General features: G+C 39.7%; 1 protein-coding gene across 3 annotated transcripts; it reads right to left on the bottom strand.

The window, feature by feature from the left end:
• On the bottom strand, positions 1–20,028 carry LOC127351500 (immunoglobulin-like domain-containing receptor 2). Of its 3 annotated transcripts, none has more exons than XM_051379082.1 (10): positions 19,859–20,028; positions 15,768–16,154; positions 13,122–13,241; positions 9,609–9,665; positions 7,704–7,850; positions 7,429–7,596; positions 7,006–7,134; positions 6,268–6,613; positions 5,271–5,991; positions 1–3,398 (listed from the first exon to the last, which is right to left on the bottom strand). In XM_051379082.1, the coding sequence occupies exons 1-10, from the start codon at positions 19,965–19,967 to the stop codon at positions 3,360–3,362; spliced, it is 2,223 nt and encodes a 740-aa protein (XP_051235042.1). In that variant the 5' UTR covers positions 19,968–20,028; the 3' UTR covers positions 1–3,359. The 3 variants fall into 3 exon arrangements, with proteins under 3 accessions (XP_051235042.1, XP_051235043.1, XP_051235044.1); XM_051379083.1 differs by having other exon boundaries at positions 1–3,395; XM_051379084.1 differs by lacking the exon at positions 9,609–9,665.
• Positions 20,029–20,915: the final 887 nt, after the last annotated feature.

Raw genomic sequence — 20,915 nt, 5'->3', positions numbered from 1 at the left:
TGTATAGTGATGTCATATTTACCCACTCATGCCTCTGTAAAGCCAGGAGGGAGTTGCTCAACAACATTCCTGACATACTCTCCGACTGTGAGTGGTCGCTGTCTTAACCAATCCCTCCCATCACAAACAGACAGTACATGAGATGATGCAAACACAACCTCTCTCCCACTCACATCAACACAAGACCCAAAAGACTGAGCTCTTATCTCCCTGTGAATGGTATAAAAATAATTGTTCTTGCAGTGTTTAATTAACTAACTGTTCCTGAAATGGTGGAAGATGCGTTCAAATCTTTAACCTAGGTTAAAGAAGTGATACAAGGTAAAAGAACGCAATTAAAAATCCTGCAAAGTTATTTTTTAAAGTAGAATCACAGAAGTATAACCAGGAAAAAAAACATTTAGAATTGGAATTCAAATAATTAAGCGTTACTTTGTATAACTTAACAATTTAAAGCCTCATTAGATTGCTTTTCTTAAAAACTGATGTACCATGGACGGTGACAAAAATCTTCTTTGTCGCTGAATCTAAAGTGAAAGTACTTATTATGAAGAAAAACGGCCTCCTAAGTACAGTATTATATTACAGTACTGGACCGTTGTTACTAATGTTTTAATGTGCAAGCAGCAGTATATGGTTATTGGTCAAGGTGCAGCTGATTTCATATCTTATTTTTATACTGTTGCGTTACATTTAAAATAATGTATTATGTACTGTATGTAATTATCTACAATAACTATAACTCTCAAGTAAATACAGAGGGATAAAAAAAAATCTTTTGATAATGAAGCAGTAATACAGTACCATGGAAAGCTGAATACTCAAGTAAACAACCGTATCAGAATTGGACTTAAGAACAGTCGTTGAATTCTTGGATCTTGACAATTCAATAAGCAGATACTTTGTTGACTTACAGGTTGTAACAAATTATTTATATGGATGACAAAACAACTGCTTCACAGATATCTGTGGTTGAGCTGGCAGAACTGATATGTGAGTTTTGACACAGCTGTGTAGTAAAGACAGGCAGTCTGTGATTACAACAATGAACAAAGACATGAGTCATACTCAATTACACATTGTCTCCTTTACAGAAATGTAAAGAGTCATCTCTCTCTCTCTCTCTCTTTCATACAAGCACAAACAGTCAGTACCAGACAGCAGAAAATACAATTAAAAACAATTATACACTAACATGAGATTTTTCTCATGACGAGCCGACCCAACATGGAAGCAGGAATAATGAAACACTGGATGGCGTAATGTTAGAACCAAGTCAGTAATAAGACTGAAAATCAGTAGGATAACGTGTGTTTTGTGAATGATAACAAGTGAAGCTGTTGGTTTAGCTGTTGACTCAGCGGTGATAAGAAAAGGCTGAATTACAGTTATCAAATCAAAGACACTTCATCTTATGTACACAGTCACACTGGAAAGCTTAGACAAACATAATAATCATTTACAAAATACAAATACAACAATCATATCACACCACACACAAAATTGGTCGAGTTTACATATAAAAATATCTTCATGCTGTAATACAAAAAAGTTTTTAAGGCATGTGGCTGTTTAACACCTTAAATGTTTACAAAAAAACGTTCTTCAGGTTTTAGTCCATTCGAGAAAATAGTTACTTTGTGCAAACTCACATCTATTAATAGAAGAAAAGCTCCACTGACACACAGTCTGGAGAGAAATTAAAGTTACTGCTTCACGCAATAATGACTGTGACTTAGAAGTAACTAAATAAACACTGGAAATGCTGCAGCAAATGTGGGTCATAGGTCAGGGGCAGGTCTGCAGTGTTGGTCCATACCCTCATTCATTTAATACTCTGTCAATGTAGCTTTCTGTATTTGGACTATAATGTATGTTTTCATGAACTGAAAATGAGCGCCATGCAGCTCCGTTTCTTCAGAGCTCTGTTTCTGTCTTATGTTGCTTTAAAAACTAATAAAAATCAAACTAACTTCTTTTCTAGCTGATAAATGTTGCTACATGGAATTTGACCTTATATTACCCAGCTCACTTGCATGTAAGTTACATTATTTGTTGGCCACATGGCAGCAGTCTTAGAAGCTGTAAACACTGGCATATTAGCACTTTATAAAGTTGTAATGGGGAACATTTGAACAGGTTCTTACATAGACATACAAAGTAACACTATAAAAGTTCAATATTCACTCGTATTCTGGTTCTGTTTTTGTTCTCTCCAACAACTCCTGAGGGACATATCTGGCTCTTTAGCTGCTAAGTTCTCCACTATGTTCACCAGCTAGTTGCTTACTGTGTTTGTCTGCTGTTTGGTGCAGAGCAGGTAGTGTGCAGTCAAGTGTTTAACTAAAACATATGCCTGCTGCTGCTGGAAACAGGGTTGATGAGAGCAATGAAAGTGAACCAAAACAGAAAAGTTGTAGGTAAAAAAAAACCAGAACAATGAGTTGGAAGACGCTACAACTCTCCGTATAGTTGAGGGGAACTGCAGAGCTAGGTGATAAATTGTGACTACAAGTGACAACTTTCACATTACACACAGTCAGTCAGTATAAAAATATTGCTTAATGCAGCTGAGTTACTGTCCACACACCATGTCAACGTTTGGTAATGTTGGTTACTCCTTCCAGTTGTAGTTAACATTAAAATCTCTGGTAGCTCACCTGAAACGGCCATTGGTTCAAATCTGACCTCTGGGCCCTTTGCTGTGTGTCATCCCCTCTGGCCCTTTCTTGTCTGTCTTAGCTGTCCTATCCAATAAAGGCAAAAAATAAAAAATCTCCTTGCAAAAGGCATCTGAATTAGCTGCTTTAGTCCATGAATAATGTTACTGAATGACACAGTGCTTGTATTGTCAAACAACTTAAGCTACAATATGTACTTCACAATAATGCTCTTGTCATATACTTCTTTTTTTTTTTACAACTGTGTCTTTTAATGCAGATATCTCATCAAATGGAAATGAATGCGCTCATTGTGCTGGAAGCGTAAAGCCGGTCTCTCCGCTTCAGAGCGTTTTCTAAGGGGACGGGGGGGAGACGAACAGTGTCCTGCTGGCAGGGACAGTCTAGGTCATACAGCCAGCCCGCATTAGTTCAGTGTTAGTCCAGCTGACATATACAATATATGAGGCAGCCGGTGACAGAAACTGAACCGTGATGACTTCATCGTTTCTTGACGTCACAGGCAGAAACCCCAGTAACAGTCTCGATAGTAAAAATGTTGTCTGTTGTCCATTTTTTCATTCAGCTTTCCTTCATAGTCAGTTGTAATTTGCATATATCCACACTCAAAGTCGTCGGCTGACACGCACTTCCCGTACAGTCTGCTCAAAGTACTCGGTCTGTGTGGCTCTCACGTGATCAGACGATGAGGGAATCCCGGCTTAGGAGAGTGCCCTGCTGAGGATTAAAAAGTAGTGTAAGTGATCCAAAAAACTGAGTTTACACCAGAATATAAAACTAATAATATGAAAAAAAAATATGAACACATGTTTTTTGAGTAGAATGAGAGAGTAAAGAGTAGTAAACATTAGCCAAACGGGGGTTATTATGGTGAAGTTGAACCTGGGACAAACTGGATTTCAACTTTTTTCCAATTATTTGAAGTTTGAAAGCCAGTTCTGATGAATGAATTGATCTTTTACAGGAATTCTCTGATGTTGAATACCTTTTTGACCCAGGTTTGTGAGGGAGGGGACAACCAGTTATGACTGTTATAGAGAGTGGTTGGATACAGAACAGAGTATTCTACCTAGTTTTCACTGTGGTAGCATCTGAATCTGACCTGTCAAAGGTACAACAAGAACACTTACTGTGGGCCTACAAACCTTTATTATACTGTAAGTCAGAGTTTCTCAACCATAGAGCTAAAGAAATGTTCATATGAGTTTGACATATCATGTTTAATAACAGCAGGTTTGAAATACATAATCGTTTCTGTATAATCCCTCCAAGTGTGCCATAATCCAACTCACATGATTAACTCTCTAAGTGAAAAGTTTGGGGGCTAAAATTGAGGTCATAGGCCAGAAAAGGTTGAGAAACTGAACTACAATGGAAACAGCGTAGGTACTAGGCTCTAACCACAACACATTACAATTCTTCTCAGTTATGTTTGGTTTAAGAAAAGAAAATCTATAAATAATAATAAATAAATTCTTTTACACCATCTTGAAAAGAGGATTAGATGGAATATAATCTTGGATCACACATTAATCTCAACGTTCAGAAATTGATAACAATGAGTAAAGATGCAGTTAAATTTACCATTTACCATATTGTTTTTTAAAGTGTAAAAATATACCTCCAGCTTAAAGCAGTGGTTAGCTTTGTGGGCAGGGATACCTTTCTCAGATAGTGGATTCTTTTCTTTAATCTTTGTGTGTATTTAAAGGTATGTCGATGGCTGTTTAAAGGTTGAAATATACCCTTTTTTGTAACTTTTGTGCTATATAAATAAAGTTCATTATTATTACTATAATTTATGGTCAGATTGTTCTTGGAACTTTGAAACCAGATGAACTGAACTCAGGAGCTAAGCTAGAAACAAAAGTTCCTTTTGCATTCCTGTTTAGATTAGATTAGGCTAATTGGATTAATTGATTAAATTCATTTTTGATTAAAAAAGACTGCTTTTGAAACTCATCTTTCACGCACAATAAAACAACATGGAATCATCCTGTTGATCTTTGTTTTTGCTCTTACTCTGATGTTTGAGTTCGACGTAAAAAATAATGAATGACATAGAGAGAAATGTCTCCATAGTAGATGGTCTGTGTTTTGTTTATTTCTGCTTTAAGCCATGACGAAACTATCAGTAAATCAAGTATATCTTTTGTTTACTCGCTTTGTTCTCACATTACTGCTACCTCTCACAACCGCCACCCCCATCTCTCTCGTTCTCCCTGCTCTCAACTCTCTCCTCCCTCGACATAGCCAAATTGATGATTCATACAAGAGCCTCCCAGCACCTCCTTGTTTTGCGAATGAACCAACCGCTGGTTCTGTGTTTGACCAGTCAGCGACGTTCAGTCCTGCGAGCTTCACCCATCTACACCCTATTAGACTCTCTTTAAAGCAGGGAAATACAACATTGAGTGTTAAATACTTTGTAGTTAGCCTAGTATTAAAATTTTTCTAACAAATGTTTTCATCAACTACACACCGATAACAAAAACAAAGAAAATACTACATAAGCTCTACTCACTGCTATTGATCTGCAAATTAGCATCACCAGCATACAAACCAACCAATAACTTAAATGTAACTCACCACTTTCCGGTTCTTGTCTCTGGGGTCCTCTCTGCGACCGGGCAGGGAATGGGCAGGAGGTTGAGAGGAGCGAGCGTTTGCTGGGAGTGGCCGTGGAGATGGCCTTTCAGTTCTGTTTCGCTCTGTGTCTGAGTAAGGAGGCAGTGAATCAGCCTCAGGCCTGTTACTGGGCGAGCGACTGCAGTGCCTACTAGATTCCCCACTGCTCTTTTTCGAGCTGCCCTTTGAGGGTGTGTCTGAATCTTCCTCAACCCGGGCCCCACTCTTCCCCTGGCTGAATCCTCGTAACTTAGCCTTACGCTCGAGCAAGCTGTTTAGGAACGTGCCATCGTAGTCCTTCTCTTGAGAAGAAGTTGATGGTGGACTGATTCTGGGAGGAGGCGGGGCAGGGGTGCCCCTCCTCTTTTGGGGTGAATGAAGTGGGCTTATGATATGTCCATTTTTGTTCTTTCGTCTGGGATTATCTTCGTGGTCGCTGCTGTCCCCAAGCTCATTCTCATCATTGTGATAATGCTGAGGCGGAGCAACACGGTAGGAAGGATATCGACTGAACTCCATAAGCTCCATCTCATAGTCTGCCCTCTCTTCTTCCCTTTTATCTGTCTTTCTGGTCTCTTTCTGCTTGTAAGAAGCAGCAAACTCTTCCAGCTCATCCAGTGAGCCGGTTCGTCCTGCAGTACGGTACGTCTTTCTCTGCAGATGTTCTGAACGAGGGTTCCACCTACAAAACACGACAAGAGTGGACCAACAGTGAGAAGGAGGGGATATACAGAATCTGTGTTTACATACACTTGCTGTAAGCAATTAAGTTACAGTTGACTTTGTACAGTAAGCTGATGGATTAAACATTATGTACTGTATACAAAAAACTTCCGTAATCAGGTAATGGATTAGAGAAACTGCTTAAATATGGTTGGGGGTATGAGAGGATCTGATCTGCTGAATGTTTACGTATATGTACAGTAACCAGGCTACTACAGAGCACAAGTATGAGTACCTGTTGTGGTTTTCCTCCTCGCTGTGATTCTGTTGCCGTTGATTTCGGCCGGGTCTGCGTGACTGTGAGGAGGACGGAGGGTCGTCGCTGTACCGCCGAGGAGGAAGGGGCTCGTCCTGGCAGCGGCGAGGTTCTGAGTCGGGGTCATCACAATATCGTTGGGGTGAAGGGGGACTGTCACGATGACGCTGCAGCTCTGGGCTGCGGTTGTCACGGTAGCGTTGGGGTTCAGGCTGAGGGTCATGGTCAGGGATGGCAGGCAGAGCTTTCTTCTGGACATTTCGATATGTTTGCCGGAAGCCCGTATCTCCCTCATGGAGGGAGCTGAGCTCAGACAGGCTGCAGGCTTGATGAATCAAAATGAGGGAATTAATAAATGAAGAATGACTGAACAGAGAAGTAAACAAACAGAACATTTTGCTTAAAGGAAGCACAGAGAAGAACAAAGACATTGTGGAAGAAGAAAGTGAGAGCCGAAGTCTGCAAGATATTACGTTGAACATTGGAGTGCTGATTGTTAAAACATATTCTTGCAGTGCTATACATCTGAACTACAGGAAATTCAACATGCAGAATGCTTGTGTAGAGAGGCATGCCAAGACAAGTTCAAGAGAAAAGAAAGGCAGCTTACAGTAAAGAGCAGCATGCATTGTCTATTGATTGCATCAACTTGCTATAGAAGATCCAGAAAGGATTCATTCAGAGAATGAATCCACAGGATGGGTTTATAAATCTTACACTGGTGGCTGGTAGACCTGGCAGGGTTGAAGTGAGCCAGTTGTTTCTCTACATACTGTAGCACCCTGAGAGAGTCCTGATCCTGAGGTGAGGGCACGCGATAGGGAACCCCTACAGCATGCATCGGCACTGCAGATACACACTTGACCAATGAGCATGGAGAACTGCTTTTCATCTTGTGTGTGTGTTTATTGTGGATTGAGGACCATATTGGTGGTTCTGCTTGTTTTATATTTCACTATTTTATTCTATTACAAATGAAGTTTATCTTGTAGATTATTCTAAGTCAAGGAAATACACAATTTAAAGGGAGTAATTCAGAATAAACTCTGGGGATGATTTAAGAAAAAACACAACACTAATAGGGTCTTTCAATAATTCTTAAAATACAGATTGACACGCTAATAAAGAGTAAGACCTCACCTGCTGTGAGTAGACTGCCATCCGAAGGGGACACAGAAGACATCTTGTCCACCAAGGAGGGAGGGGCGATGGGGACCATCGTCGGGACACCAGTGACAAAATATGGAGGGTAGGCAGGAGATTGCGGCCTGGAGGAGCCCGTCTTTATACCCTTACCTGCCTCATATACTACAAAAGCAACACACAATCCCATTCAGACTTTCCAGAGAAACATATTTCTTACAACCAAAGTCTTGGTTGGTGGTTTTTATCACTGTGTGTGTATTTATACTCACGGTGTCTAGGGCAGCAGCACGTGTCGGGGCAACACCAGCAGCTGACGTAGCAGCAGCAGGAGTGAGGACAACACTGACACCAACAAACCCCAACCAACAGCAGGAATAAGACACTGCCAAGCACCACCGCCGCCACAAACACCCACTCTGGAAGTACACACAACACAGAATCCTGTATATAAATAAGCATCAACACACAGTAGGACATACAATACTTACATACACATACATAGCAACAGTTTGGCTGTTTGCACTTCTATAAAATTGTTGCAGAACCAGAGATCCACACATTTCAGTCCATACATTTGTCTTACTCGTCAAAACCTGCTGCCTACATTACCCACAATACCAATCTACCACAGACAGTTTTGGTCAGGTGTGTTTTGGTAGTTGTGGCTAAAAGCCTCGAGCCAAGATGAGCAGGGTAAAGTTGCCTTGTAAGTTCCCCCAGCTGCAAACTGTATACTATATTATCCTTATTTTGTAGATTTATCATGTTTACATTGGAAAATAATGAAAGCATACTTAAAAAGTTTTTTAAGGAACAATTCATAGCAAGAAAAACGGTTATAAAGGTAGTAGTAGCAGTAAATTATAATTGTGGATTAGTTAACTGATAGAAAGGTACCTAATTACAATTTAGACTATAAGAATATACAGTAATTGTTGATTAGTAAGTCACAATATTAATCAGGTGTTCCTTGTGTTGTGAGAGTCTTTGATGTGTTTAAAGGTCCAGTGTGTAACATTTAGGAGGATCTATTGGCAGAAATGGAATATAATACGCATAACAATGTTTTCATTAGTGTATAATCACCTGAGAATAAAAATCCTTGTGTTTCTGATACCTTGGAATAAGCCTTTTATATCCTCAGCCTTTTATGTTTTTCTCTGAACGCAAATTAAATCTTAGTCAGAATATGAGTCACAACTAAAACAAGATGATTTTTGATACAGCGAGTACAACTGACAAAACCACATGTATCTATAGGGACAAAACAAATGGAAGGGAAGGAGAGGGCAGATAAAGAAATCTTGAACAATGTGAAACCAAGGAGAAACACACACAGGAAACCTGATTTTGTTACAGGAAGGAAAACGACAGTTAACTCTGCTCTGTAAGATACTGACTGGCTGTGACAACAAATTAGCTTGTAATGTGATCTCATTTGGAATCATTATGACACACACACACACACACACACACACACACAGTACATTTAGACATTTCAAAGGACCGTGGGAGTCGACGTGGACAACAACATGTACTAATGCAACACTAACACCAGAGATAAGCGTGCAGTAACCATTCTGGCTGCGTGAATCATACCATGTCCACACAATTCATCTATCTTCCCACAAACTCTGTGATAATCAAATACGTATTTAGAGGAATTTGATGTGACACAAACAAACCTCCCTCCCGCTTAATCATTGCGTTTTTACTGGGTAGTGTCCAAATGCTGTGGGGTTACACGCTAACCACAACCATAAATAACCCTAATGACCATAATAACTGTTTTCCAGCACAGCTCATCCTAGTGGGAGCAACGGTCAGCTCATTATCTGACGGGTGTGGATCAGTCTGTTGGGTTAAAACGGCTCTGAATTCAACTCTGTCAAAGCCTCATTATAGCTGAATCGCATACAGGAGAATAGGTTAGACAGTATCAGAGCGGTTAGCATAGGAACCGTCAAACAAGATCAGCATTTTTTTCACCTCTCTTCATCGGACCAAGTCTCATGTGCCAAATGTTAGAGAACAGTCTTCAAATATCCTCTTCTAAATTTCTTATATTGTGTACACAAATCCATCCCAGGTCCCTACAACCATGTTAGAGCAGTTAGTAGGGTTAATATAAATGCAAGGAACCAGGTGAGGGGGAGAATACATTATGCCCCTACCTGGCATAATCTTCAAATCAAACTCTGGCAGGAGATCTTCAGGCACACCTGAGAAACCTGGAGAGAGACAGAGCAGAGCAGAGGAGAGCAGAGCAGAGGAGAGCAGAGCAGACGAGAGGAGAGGAAATGGGGTTGATATAAATTTGAATGACTGATTCAAAGTTATTGCTGCAGCAGCATGCATGGAGAGAGAAGAAGACACAACAAAGAGGGATACAGAGAAAAAAAGACAGATACATAGATAAAGAGAGTTCAACAGCAGCATGCACCACAGAACATTCTGGTCTTGTTCCAGAAAGTCTCCATATCAGAACAACTGATAGCAGATTGATCATTTGATTTCTGATATAAAAGGCTGTAAGGTTTTCTGTCTGGTAAGAAGACAGACTGGAACATGAATCATTCTCATGAAGATACCATGACAAATAGGCAGGAGCTGTGAGTAATGTTACATGCAGGCCTGCAAAAATCACAGGTGGGAACATTCCTCATGCGGCATAGCTTGCAAACAGACTGCAGAGAAACAGAAACATTCCTGAAACTACTTCTTTGTCTTTGTCTCTCTGCTGTCTGGCCAGTGAACAGAGTATTGGCTCATAAATGAGTCTTGGAGCATCATGAGTCCATTACTTCTTTTTATAATAATCTCTCTCCCATTTGACAAATTATCGCACTTATCAATTCAGGAGAAGTCGTGTGCCACCGACATGTTAGCTTCTATGTGTTCTTTGTTCTTTGAATGACAGATAAATACTACAGGAATGCTTAAATTTGAACACCACATCATTTTAACACACATTAAAAACAACAATTTAGTTTTTTATGGAGGTATGTGGTGGGACGATTTCTTGGCTGGGAACAGCGACTTCCCGGCAACCTCACGTTGAAGACAAGACATTCCCCAATGTTTGAAACAATTTAACTACAGCTCCTATGAGGCTTTGACAGCGTGGCAATGGCCAAAACTGATTAGGTACTTTGTTGTCTAATGTTAACAATCATTTGTTTTAGAAATTTGGCAGATGTATTGGTTATATTTGTATTGTTATGTGTACACTGAATTTATTCTAAGAAAGGCTTAGATTTGGTAATTTACAATGGAAGCAGAGTCATTATATTTGAGGAAAAAAAAAAACTCCCAACCCCTTAAAAACCATCACCACCTGTCAATTGTTTCTCCTGGTAGCTTGCTAGTGTTGTCTTACACCTTTTGTTTTTCTTTTACCACAGCTTTAAGGGACTCCACACAAGGTCAGCAGATGTCTGAATGAAACATAACATAACATTACAGATAAAGGGCAGCGTGTCTTAAGCTGGTACAAAAATGTGCATGAGTGCTTTGTTTGGATGCACATGTCCATGTGAGAATGTAAGGCGAAGCTTTGAAAAGTGAAAAAACCAGGAGGTCAGTGTGATGTGAGCAGATACTGGTGTTTGACTGTTGACAGTGTGATTATCGCTGAGAGGAGGAGAGGAGTGCCGAGCATGAGAAAGAAGGACCGGAGAAACAGAGAGCAGGCCGGACTATCTTGGCCTGGCTTTAGCTGACAAAGCACATAGCTCACTTAGTATCTTTCTGGAAGGCTAAATGTGTTCTTTGCTGGATTAGAAAACAGAAGGTTTATTGAAAAGCAGCTAAATCACCACATGAATTCATTCTGGGTGCTGAAATTTGCATTATGTGCATTTGTAAATTTAAAGCACTGTTTTCTTCTGTGTCCCTCCTGCTCAAGCACTTGTGTGAGTTCCCACTCGCTCATGAATTTTCCTGCATGCTGGTGATTCACCGATATTTACTTTCAAATATTTGGGGTTTGCTTGTTTTTCCGTGTATGGTTACCCAGGTTCCTTCTATAGAGATGAACTGTAAAGGGAATGTGAGCCTACATGCTAGTAGAGCTCTGCTGAGAGGGCTTATCTAACATAGATAGATGGATCCACTATCTATTCATGGATTACACTGTTTGTGTGTTTTGTTCATTACTTAAAGCCTACTCAAGGAGCTTTAATTTTGTTTTGATCCTTGTGGGCCCCTGTGGACAAAAGCGGTTTGTTTCAAATAGCCAATATTCTCCGTGATGGAAAATGACCTGCCTCATGCACAATTGAATGTTTTTTAAAAATGTTATATCATTACTAACTAGCTTGTGAGGTATGAAAACAGCAATTGAACTCAAAAGGGAGAACAGATGGAAGCAGAATTCTTCCTTCTTTGTATCAGCCACCGAGCACTTAGAGGTCCACATCAGTCGAGTGTCTAACATGGTGTCACCCTCCATCTTTTGTACACTGTGCTCTGCTGTTCCTCCTCCGTGTCATTAAATCATCCCTGTCTTCTTTGTGGTGAAGCCATTTGCTCAAAAGACAAAAGACTCCCCAAGCCATTTGCGGTGGCCCCAACTGTTGTTATGGAAACACAACAAGTGCCTCACATGCAGTCTTAGCTACACCAAGAACAGGAAATACAACATGTTGGCACTATGGTAGACTTAGTGGCTCTCATGGTGGGATTAAGACTGCAAAGGACAAATCATTCAGGAAATCATTTCATCTTCATTTTCCCGTAGCATTATCTTATCCTGTCATCCCCTATAACATGTAACCATACCAAGGCTGTACCCAACATTTAACCTGATTCAGAATGCACTCAAGTCTTTGCAAACTGTAAAAGCTCATTGTCCAGTACTTGTGTGTGTATTTGTGTGTGTGTGTGTGTGTGTGTGTGTGTGTGTGTGTGTGTGTGTGTGTGTCTTATGTGCATACACATAAGTCTCTGAGTGCCAAACAGAAGTTCACCCTCAGAGTGAATTAGAGCACCAAGAGCCACATAGCCGCTCAGCCATTGCTATGGTAACATTTGTAACTGAACACAGGCAAGTACACTGACACTGTAAAGAAACAACACACTGCAGATACCTTTACAACATGAGGCACACAGAATCCACGTGCGCACACACACACACACACACACACACACACACACACACACAGGCTTGACACAAGTGGCAATGACTCATATAAGAGATAACTAGTCTGCAGTAACTAAATTTCAAAAGCTTGGTCTATATAGTACCATACAGTATGAGTGAATGCAGTTGCTATGGTTACAGATTAGCCAAGACAGCCCAGGAGGTTCCACTGCTTGTTAATCAGCTCGTTAATGAGGCTGTATTGTGCTGTCGGTGGTGAGAAGGTCAGCTCATGAAGGCCTTGCTTGGTTATGTAACAGCAGCTCATAGGAAAATAATTTAATTTACAGTAAGCGGTGTGTGTTTTTGGGTCGATGATTAATTACATATGAAGGATTGGTCAGACTTGCCGTCAGTCTTGCACTCAGCATTAAAACGGGACATGAGAATCATGAGAGGTAAAAGTTCAACAATGCTGAAACTGTCACAGCCGCACAAGAACTGGAAACACATTGTTGAATTTGTGGGTCGTTCGAGCTTAAAGGGATGTCAATGAGACACAACGAGGACAAAACGGCATGTTGGGAAAGTACCGGTAGCTTACCAAGAACCAGCAGCTCCACGGAGGCTTCGTTCTGTCCCTCTAAATCATCAGCTATAACCACTTTACAGATGTAAACTCCACTATCTCCCCACTGGACTTCTCCTATGCGCAGGTCTGCCTCTGCGGGAGAAAAAAGGAAAGGGTTAAAATTTGCACAAAATATCATATCATATTAATTACATACTTTATCAACATTTGATTTCTTATGTTGATAATATATTTACTTTAACTAGCTGAGAATCTTTGGCACAATTTTTTTTTTTCATAATTAATTAAGTTATATCTCATTTTCAGCTACAGGTTGTGAATATTAATTAACCTGCCACTCAAAATTGTTCCTAACATTTTCACTGCTTTACTTTGCCGTCAAGAAGCCCTTTCCCACGGGTAATGGAAGGATTTCTATCTGGTTTAGTCTGGTGGCTTTGGAGAGAACATAGATGGAAGGACTTCCCATTTCCTATTGAAAATCTGACAACATGGTAAAGCTGTAAAAATATCCTAAATATAGCAAACATCTATAAACTGACATTGATATTTTTAGGAGGCTAAAATATGTTTTGTTTTTCATATTTTTCTAATTATGGATGCAAGATTCCAACAAAATCCCCCCAAAAGACTGAAAATCCATTAAAAACAATTCAAATATAGTTTAGCCAAAGAATACAACACACAAGACAATACTGGGCCTGGCCACTGACTCCATTGTGAATGGGTCAGACATGTAAATACAGTGGACAGGAAATGGGTTGTATAATTCACTTCCTTTTCCTGTTGGCCAAGGAAGGGGGAAGAGAGACAGGCTGATCGCACCACTGTGGCAAGTCTCTCTTTCGAAGTCACGCTTCCACACATTCAGCATACCATTTTTATTCTAACACTGTTTATTTTATTTCAAGCTCCCATGTATACATACACGTCCTGGTTTTCTTTTGAACTTTGAAAGGACCATGAGTACTGAGTGTGTTGGTTTGTCTATGTCTATGTTACCCATGTGATTAACAGAACAGCCCCTACCCTGTGCATGCTGGGACAGACTCCAGCCTCCCCTGTGACCCTGAATAGGATTACATGGGTATGGATGACTGGGCGTCTCCAAAGGCAACATAGTTAAAGCTTTCACTTTTTTTGTCCATTTACAACATCTCTGCACTGACTTGTTTCAGGACAGGATGTGGAGTGGGACAAAAAAAAGAGAAAAGAAAAAAGTAAAAGAAAAGCCTCAAACTGAGAGAAATGAGTGTGCGGCTGGTGGGATGTGGAGCGATCTAGAGAGTCAAAACATATAAGTGGGACATTGAAGTACATCAGAGGGAAGGAGTGAGAGGTCAGGATGAATGAGAGGACAGTGTGAAAACCATTTCTTTTGTCTGTGTTCCTGGCTGGTGAAGAGAAGGTCGATTCTTCAACCAGAGTTAGAGCTCCATAAATCTGAGGCCTGCAAAACAAGGCTATCTCTCATGTCTTCAACAAGCACACACACGTAATCATATGCACAGTAGTGTCCCTTAGATGATCCTTAAATGGCATGATGGTAACTGTAGGTCCTGGAGAAAGTGGGGGGTGGCACAAGCATGAATTCCTACAGTTAATCGGTTGTAAACTGCTGAAACATTTTGTTATACCACAGCCGTTATTGGAATGAGAGATTTGATTTTAGTTCCTTTGATTACTTTAATAGTCTGACTCAATAGAAGACCAATATACACATATTAATATTATATCTATACCTGTCTCATAGATTATAGAAAGCAGGCATCTGAGTGCTGCAAGACTGATTTTTAGGAAGGCAAGGCACCCTTTTATGGCTTTCACAAAACAGAAGCAGCAGCAGAACTAATAAGAACATTAGTTTGGATCAATATATTACAAAAGTACCAAAGAAGCAGCTTTTTCTTTTATACACCAATGAAACTAGAAGCCCAAAACTGTGAATTTTTAAAACCAAAACTGAAAAAATGCTTTTGATTTGGTTTCAAAGTGCTGCTCTTGGAGTCATTTCCTATTTTTTAAGGTTTTTGTCCACAGTATTTGATGATAGTATTGAATGTGCTGGAGTCAACACAGCTCCCTTAGATCGGACGCCACAGACTCCCCCACATTGTGAGAGTTAATTGCTGCCCTCCTCCAGAGTCTCCCGCTCTAAGGCAAGTTTGGAACGAGCTGTGCACAGTTGAAAATGGACGTAGTGTCTGTGACGTCACCCATAGGTTTCCAAAGAGCCTTTTTGACATTGATACCATGGCACCAACCCCGATCACTACTGCGCAGGCTCTGGCTACTTCATGTACAGTGGGAGGAAGAGGAGATGTGACATCCACCTGTTGTATGTCGATGGTGGTCACCCCACATTTTGTACTACTCTACTTGTGTTTAATTTAGTTTATAAATGAGTTATTAAACAGAAAATGAATACCCATAATTAATGGTACAATGCATTCAGTAAGCATTCATTTGGTGATCTGGAGGCGAAGAGACAACAAAACCCAGCTGAATTTACTCATAAAGTGGAAGCTTATTAGACGTTTAGATTACATCCAACCGAAATGAGCTACTAATTGTGTTATTGAAAGACCTGAGATGATTTTCAGCATGGACATCAGAGAAACAGAACCGCGGGTGTGGTTAGTACTGCTGAAGTCTTACTGTTAATGATGGAGATGTCTCTGTTCTTGTAGTACTCTGACAGCGTGATTGAGGAACCAGAGATGGAGGCCACAGTTCGGACCGTCCGGCTGCTGTCAGCACAGTCGAGGTAGCTCGCTGTCATCCCTGTGTCGTACCCTCCACTGGCTCCTCCGGTTCCACCCGTCAGCCCCCCTCCTCCCAAGCCTCCACTAAGGCTGTCGGGGAAGCTGAACGAATCCCGCGTGCGGTCGCGGCAGTACGACTTGTAGACCCATTGCACCACGGGGATCTGGGTGGACACACTGTTGTACTGACATGGCAGGACCACTGACTGGAATAGCACAGCATACCTCCTCTCATCTCTCACAAACACATTAACCGCTGAGCAACGGGGCGGGAGGACATCTGTGGGAGGATAGGAGATAATGAAGGAGGATCAATAAAGTGTGAAAGAAGAAAGGGTCACTGCATGACATTTTAAAACCTGAGAAAAATCAGTCTTCTTCTTCTCAGTCATAACTCGGTCAAATATGAACACACAGTGCAGGTGGCCCACAGTCAGACTGTAAACCTCTGGCTTAGGCAAACACACCACAGATATGGCAGCCAAAACAAGTAATAACTGGGAATGTGTAATGAGGGAGATTTAAGGATTACTACAGCAGACAGCAACACACAGTGATTCAGTTGCTGAATCAAGGTTTAAGGAGGCACCTGTTCCTGTTTGCTCACTTTAAAAATATCTGACGAATCACATTGCATATCTTTCATTAAACTGAGTAACATCACCTCCCTTTCCCAAAAGTAGAAATATGTTAGGATGAGCACTAAATAGAAATACCTCCATATTCACATTCTATTTAATTGACATCACAATCCCTGTTTTAACTTGAACTTGAAGACTTGAAATAGCCTATGAATTTCTCAATTTGCACCATTAAAACATAATATTGAACTAAAGATACTACACTGGTTTTAAAATGATTAAAACCTACGTTTAGTTTGAAGTTTGAAGTTAACAGAACCCAAAAGATAACACAGGCCTAATCATAAAATAACACTTTTCACATACTTAAAACTCAATTGCATTATTTCCAATACGTCACCCAAGGAAGAGCCGTAGTAATTGAAGTAATTTGTCCGATCAGCATAGCCATCTAGTTGGCTACATCACCCTACTCTACATCCGTTAGATCCGCTAGTGAATGAGGTTGCATGAAGTTTGGAAACAGAAGTTAGAGGACTTTAAATACTGTGATCTGGATCTAAAATTGTCAGATTGTCCACCCCTAGCTGGAATGTATTTAATGGTGCAATTTGGCAAGATACGTGTACAAACACAGAGCTGCTGTTGAGACTCTTTGAGCTGCTTCTGCGCGGTGAAATCTGACTGTGAGCTGAGTTGACCTGACTTTGTTTTGGAGCTTCTGGAGCCGCAGGACTCTGGGTCACATGATGACCAGGAGCTTGAGCTCTGCAGTTCAACAGCAACACACACCAGAGAGGTGACCATGTGAGAGAAACACACCCCCACACACACCCAGAAACATCTGTGAATGCTGTTGCTGTGTGTGTGTGTTTCTTAGGCTAAGCAGTGGGAGGTGGGACTGAACTGGACCAGTGAACAGAGATGAGGTGAGGGAAGAGAGGGGGCCCGCTTCACTTAATCCAGACCAGGCCTGTTGAAAGAGTTTTGTTTTATTTCTGTTACTAAGAGTGAGTCTAACTAAACACCCTCAGCTGGTGTCCCAGAACTGATTTAATAAAAAGTACCAAAAAGCTACAGTGAGTGAGTGACTTCTATTAAAACATCATTATTAACTAGTGCTCAAAGGATTAGTCAGTTGATCGATTAGTTGTTAGTTAACCATTTTTTTTAAACAATTGCGATCATTTAAGTCATCTATTAAGCAAAATGTTTAACATTAGCTGGTTCTAAGCAGATTTGCTGTTGTGGTAGCAATAAAATCAAAACTATAAGACCAAAAACTGAACATTTTTCACAAAACCCTACATATCACTCCCATACAAATAATGTCAAACAGTAAAATACAAAATCCATGTCGTTAAAACTAAACACCATAAATTAGTGGTTAAATTATATCGGTTTTTCAATGGACATCGTTTTTTTCATTAATTAATGAAATTGGAAAAGCATTGGGTTATGCTGTAGATTTGAGGAAATTACTGGTATTTATGTCAGAAGCTACGTAATTTAACTGTATTATTCTACACATTGTAATGTAATATATATTTAATGCTAGCCAATAATGGATTTCGATTAGATTTGCTGTCCATTAGGATGGCAGAAACTTGTTAACATTTAGAAAAGATGATCGTGTCTGAGGAAAAAGAGTTATAGCACAGGGCTCAAAAACTAACTTTTTCACCTCTTTCCCAAAAATCACAAGGCGGAGCACTAACATCGCTCTACAGCAGCCACACTGACATGGATACCTGCAGAAATGTTCTGTTTATAGGCCTTTTGAGTGCAGGCACTTGCCGGTGCCAATTATCTCAAAATGCCAGGTAATTTGTCCATCAGAGTTTTAAGGGTGGAAAAATGTCAGATGTTAAAGCAAATCAGACAGACCACAAATCTGCTCTTCAAGTTGTTAGCAGATTTTGTACTGTAAAGTCAGTTTACACTGTAAATTTCTTTTAGGATTATTTTACGTATGTAATTTACATTTTCAGACCAGCTGTTGCCTACTATTGAAAAATACATAAACATAATTCTTAAAAAAGCCTGTGGATACTATCATTCACATCTTGCATGATAGTTTTCTGCTCTTATTTTTCTTACCAGCGAACAATGGTATTCTGTAGGTATGTATTAAAAGGATTCTGTGGCGTCATCTGAAGCCAACTTGGTCTTAAAAGTAAAGGTTTGGCTGGAGTCGTGTGGATTTGGGGAGAGAAATCCATCTGACTAAAACATAAATTCCTCAGGGAGAGCGTTGCTCTACGACTTCTAAGAACTGAAACAAAAAAAGCCAGTAGGTTGGTCTTCCTGGGATCAAAGACTGCAGGCGATCCAGGCTTTATTAGTTTTCAGGAAAGCCGCCTCCAGAGGAGAAAATGAAAGCAGGAGAAAGAGGAGGAGGGAAAGGATGGTTACTGTTGTAATACTGGAGAGAGGAGCCTTGCTGAGAGTGTTGTGAGATTTGAGTTTATCATAAATGTTCTGGTTTCTTGAATTGCCTGATTTCATGTGGAGAAATTAATTTCCTAAACCTTTTTACAGATAATAATATGTAAGCCTGCTGTTTCATTGATTTCTCACCACACTGTCTTCTGCTTTTCATGGAAATAGACATGTTATATGCCCTTTCATGCACATTTTCATTCAATTTTATTATAATCATTATATAAATGCTACTTTATATACCCATCCAGTTCCCAGAGTCCATAGTGATGTCTTAAAAGTATTTATTTTGTCCAACTGACAGTCCAAAAACCAAACGATTATTCAATATTGTACTGGCTAAGACAACCAGAATACCACATATTCCCTACATTATTTTGCATAAAACATTACTTCATTGATTATCAGAGTAGTTACAGATTATGTTTTTGGTGATCAAGTAATTGATTATTTGACAAATCGTTTCTTTATCTATAATCTACAATATCAGGGAGCTACACTATTGGTTTTGCACATGATCTAACGTTATGGTCTGGGGTATTATTAATTAAATGCAATTATTAATTTGATTTGTTGTTGCTTACTTCACTTAAATCCACTGTGTGTTTTATAATTTTAGGGTATTTTGTCCTAGAAACTAGATGAGGTGAGGAGTTAGTCCTCCTAATCCACTCCCCCTCCAAGGCTTCTGCTCGGATCATTCACACATGGTCAAATAACAGTCAACAGCAGCACTGCGAAGAAACACTCGACTTATAAAACATAATTATTAATATGTGGGAAAGGTTTTGAATCCAATGGCTAAGCTTATTCGCCTGTAAAGACTCAGGTGCAGGTTAGCTTGGTTATAGCGACGTTAGATAAACGTTTTTCCAAATTTAAATCAGTGTTCAACAACCTGTTACACCACTTCACACAGAATAGATTCCATCTTTTCTCCCCCTTGTTCATCTTCACTTACCTGTCAGACAAACGATAAAAATCCACCACTTCGACATCAAAAACATTTTCCAACTCTCGCAGGTGACTTTCATCAAACTTTTCAAAACTTCTTTTCTCTTTCGTCTCATCCCCGGACGACGTTTCCAGCTCGCTCAGACAAGTTGAGATAACGGGACAGCGGCTGCTGCAGCAGCGGGACCGCCGTCAAGCGTGTCAAAATAAAACTCACAACTTCCGGTAGCGGCTTTCAAAATCAGAGTTTGTTGATGCAGACTGTTAAGATGAGATAGACTTTATTGATGCCACACTGGGGAAATTCACTTGTTACAGCAGCTCCATATAGAACACAGCAGATATGAAAAAATAAATACACATTAAATAATAAAATAAAAATGGAAAAATACAAGATATAATGAAAAAAAGAAGAATAGAATTAGGGTTGTATGTGAGTGTATGTGTTGTGAAGAGAGGCAGAATGTAACAAACTGTATTCAGTTTTTGTTTTTTTTATTAATTTTAAGTCATTTTGTTCAGTTACAAATTTATTTAACTTGCCAGTATAGTAAAAAAAAAAAAAAAAAAAAAAAAAGTTCACTATTTATTTATTGAAGTCCTTTCTTTGCTCCTGTAGTGATGGCTTGTGTGTTTTACCAAAATCTTGAAATAATAAAAGTTTTTCGCAGTCTGAATGTGTAACTAATTCACTGCAAGTTAATTTTTAGTCCACACCGAATTCATCTGACTGCTGCAAGTACTCGTTCTTAAGGCATATTACATTTAGAGATACATAGATACATGTAGTTTATTCTGTTAACACTAAGCACCAAACCCCGTACAATATTGAAATAAAATAAAAGTTGATATATTCAACATACTGAGAAATGGCCCAATATATTTTGAAAGAATAGGTGCTTTTATTGCTCTCCTGTCTTACTCTATAAATCATCCCATATATTGTTTATATTTATTTACTTTACACTGATCAATCTGAATAAGTATAATAAAATGTCAACACACTGCCTTTGCTATCACTTAAAACAATTACGTGCAAATCTTTTTTATGTCATTTTATTTTG

The sequence above is a fragment of the Dicentrarchus labrax genome, unplaced genomic scaffold, assembly GCF_905237075.1.
Source record: "Dicentrarchus labrax unplaced genomic scaffold, dlabrax2021, whole genome shotgun sequence".
Taxonomy (NCBI): domain Eukaryota; kingdom Metazoa; phylum Chordata; class Actinopteri; family Moronidae; genus Dicentrarchus; species Dicentrarchus labrax.
This window is presented reverse-complemented; position numbering and strand designations above follow the sequence as displayed.